General features: G+C 41.6%; 1 protein-coding gene across 1 annotated transcript; it reads left to right on the top strand.

Annotated features, from left to right (window-relative positions):
* The first annotated feature begins 203 nt into the window (after window positions 1-203).
* LOC109934870 (cell cycle checkpoint protein RAD1-like) lies at window positions 204-1,457 on the top strand. Its single transcript, XM_048594290.1, has 3 exons — window positions 204-233; window positions 753-861; window positions 973-1,457. The coding sequence occupies exons 1-3, from the start codon at window positions 204-206 to the stop codon at window positions 1,236-1,238; spliced, it is 405 nt and encodes a 134-aa protein (XP_048450247.1). The 3' UTR covers window positions 1,239-1,457.
* Window positions 1,458-1,978: the final 521 nt, after the last annotated feature.

Raw genomic sequence — 1,978 nt, 5'->3', positions numbered from 1 at the left:
GGTAAGCATCTTTTTTTGCCGGAGTTGAAATGTCCAATGTTAGGGGGCATGCATTTAAGGTTAGAAGGGAAATGTTCAAAAGAGATGTGAGGGATAAGTTTATTTTTACAGAGTGGTTGGAGTCTGGAACGCACTGCCAGGGATTGGTGGTGGAGGCAGATACGATAGGGGCATTTAAGGGACTTTTAGATAAGCGCACGAATATGCGAGAAATAGAGGCATATGGACCTATGGTAGGCAGAAGGGATTAGTTTTGTTTGGTGTCATGTTCGGCACAACATGGTGGGTCAAAGGGCCTGTTCTGAAGCATAATCTTAGAATTAGTGGTTGTGCATTTAAGGCGGAGATGAAAAGAAATTTCTTGAATTGTGAATCTGTGAAATTCATTACTGCAGAAGGCTTTTGAGAATTGCTCATAAAGTATATTCAAGACTGAGATTGACAGATTTTTAACTAGTCAGGGAATCAAGGGTGTTGGGGAAAAGGCAGAAAATTGGAGTTGAGGATTATTAGATCGGCCATGGTCTCATTGAATGACAGAGCAGACTCGATGGGCTGAATGGCCTATTCTTGCTTCTATGTCTTATGGTCTTACAAGAATGGGGGAAAGGAGGGGTTTTGGGGAGGGGTTGCTTGGCATGGGAATGGGAGAAGGAACTGGGAGCACTCATTCATATCCTCATTAACTCTCCCCAATGAACTGTATGGTTTCTTCCACTTGAAGATTCACTTTAAACATTTGTTGTTTTTAGGCCTGTATATTTCAAGAATTTCGAATTGAGGAGGACTCTGTGATGTTTGTAATAAATCTAACAGTTCTCCTTGACTGTCTCACAATATTTAGTGCAAGTTCCCTGCCAGGTAAATGTATTTTGATAATTTCAGACTTGAACCCATTAAAATACAAACACTTTTAAAAGTAAAATGACTGAACATTGAACTGGAGCTATCACTCACTTCCTTTCTTTGTAGGAGTGACAACAGCCCTGAGGATGTGTTATCGTGGATACGGATATCCATTGACACTGTTTCTGGAGGAGAGTGGTGTGGTAACTGTCTGTAAGATTCAGACTCAGGAACCAGAGGAAACTCTTGACTTTGACTTCTGTAGCACAAATGTTGTAAATAAAATAATTCTGCAATCAGAGAGCCTTCGGGAGGCTTTTGCTGAGCTCGATATGAGCAGTGAGGTGCTACAGATCACAATGTCTCCAGAAAAACCCAATTTCAGGTACTGAATTAACTTCAAACTCAAATAGGCCTTAACAAAGGCGCGTCATAATCTGTGTCTGACATTCTTCAACGTTCTAACTTTTACATTTTGCTCAGGAGGAAGCTTTTCAGCCCTCACTACAAGAAGTAGAAATAGGAGTAGGCTGTTCAGCCCCTCAAGACTGCTATGCCATTCCTTAGGATAATGGCTAATTCAGCATTTCTCATATCCATCTTCCTGCCATTTCCCCATAACCCTTGATTCCCTGACCTATCTTGGCCTTAAATATGTACAAGGACCCTACTCCCACAGCTCTCCATGGCAATGAGTTCCAAAGACTAGCAACCCTCTGAGAGAAGAACTTCCTCGTCATCTCAGTTTTAAATTGGTGCCCCTTTATTCTGAGACTATATGGTCTGGTCTTCGACTCTCCGAAGAGGGGAAACATCTTCTCAGCATTAACCCTGTCAAGCCCCTTAAGAATCCTCTATTTTCAATGAGATTCTCTCTCATTCTTCTAAACTCCAGTGGGAAAAGTACCGACCTATTCTTGTATGAGCCTTTGCTCATAAGACGATCCCTCCATAGCAGGGATCATCCTAGTAAACCTCCTCTGAACTAGTTTCAGTGTAACAATATCCTTCCTTAAATAAAGGGAACAAAACTGCTCATAATACTCCAGATTTTTGTTTTAATTCATTCATGGTACTGTCATGGCATCAGTGGCTAGGCCAGCATTTATTTCCCAGCGCTAATTGTCCAGAC

The sequence above is a fragment of the Rhincodon typus genome, unplaced genomic scaffold (assembly GCF_021869965.1).
Source record: "Rhincodon typus isolate 14 unplaced genomic scaffold, sRhiTyp1.1 hic_rhity00007714, whole genome shotgun sequence".
In the NCBI taxonomy this organism is placed as follows: domain Eukaryota; kingdom Metazoa; phylum Chordata; class Chondrichthyes; order Orectolobiformes; family Rhincodontidae; genus Rhincodon; species Rhincodon typus.
Note: the sequence above shows the minus strand (reverse complement) of the source record. Positions and strands in the feature narration are given on the sequence as shown.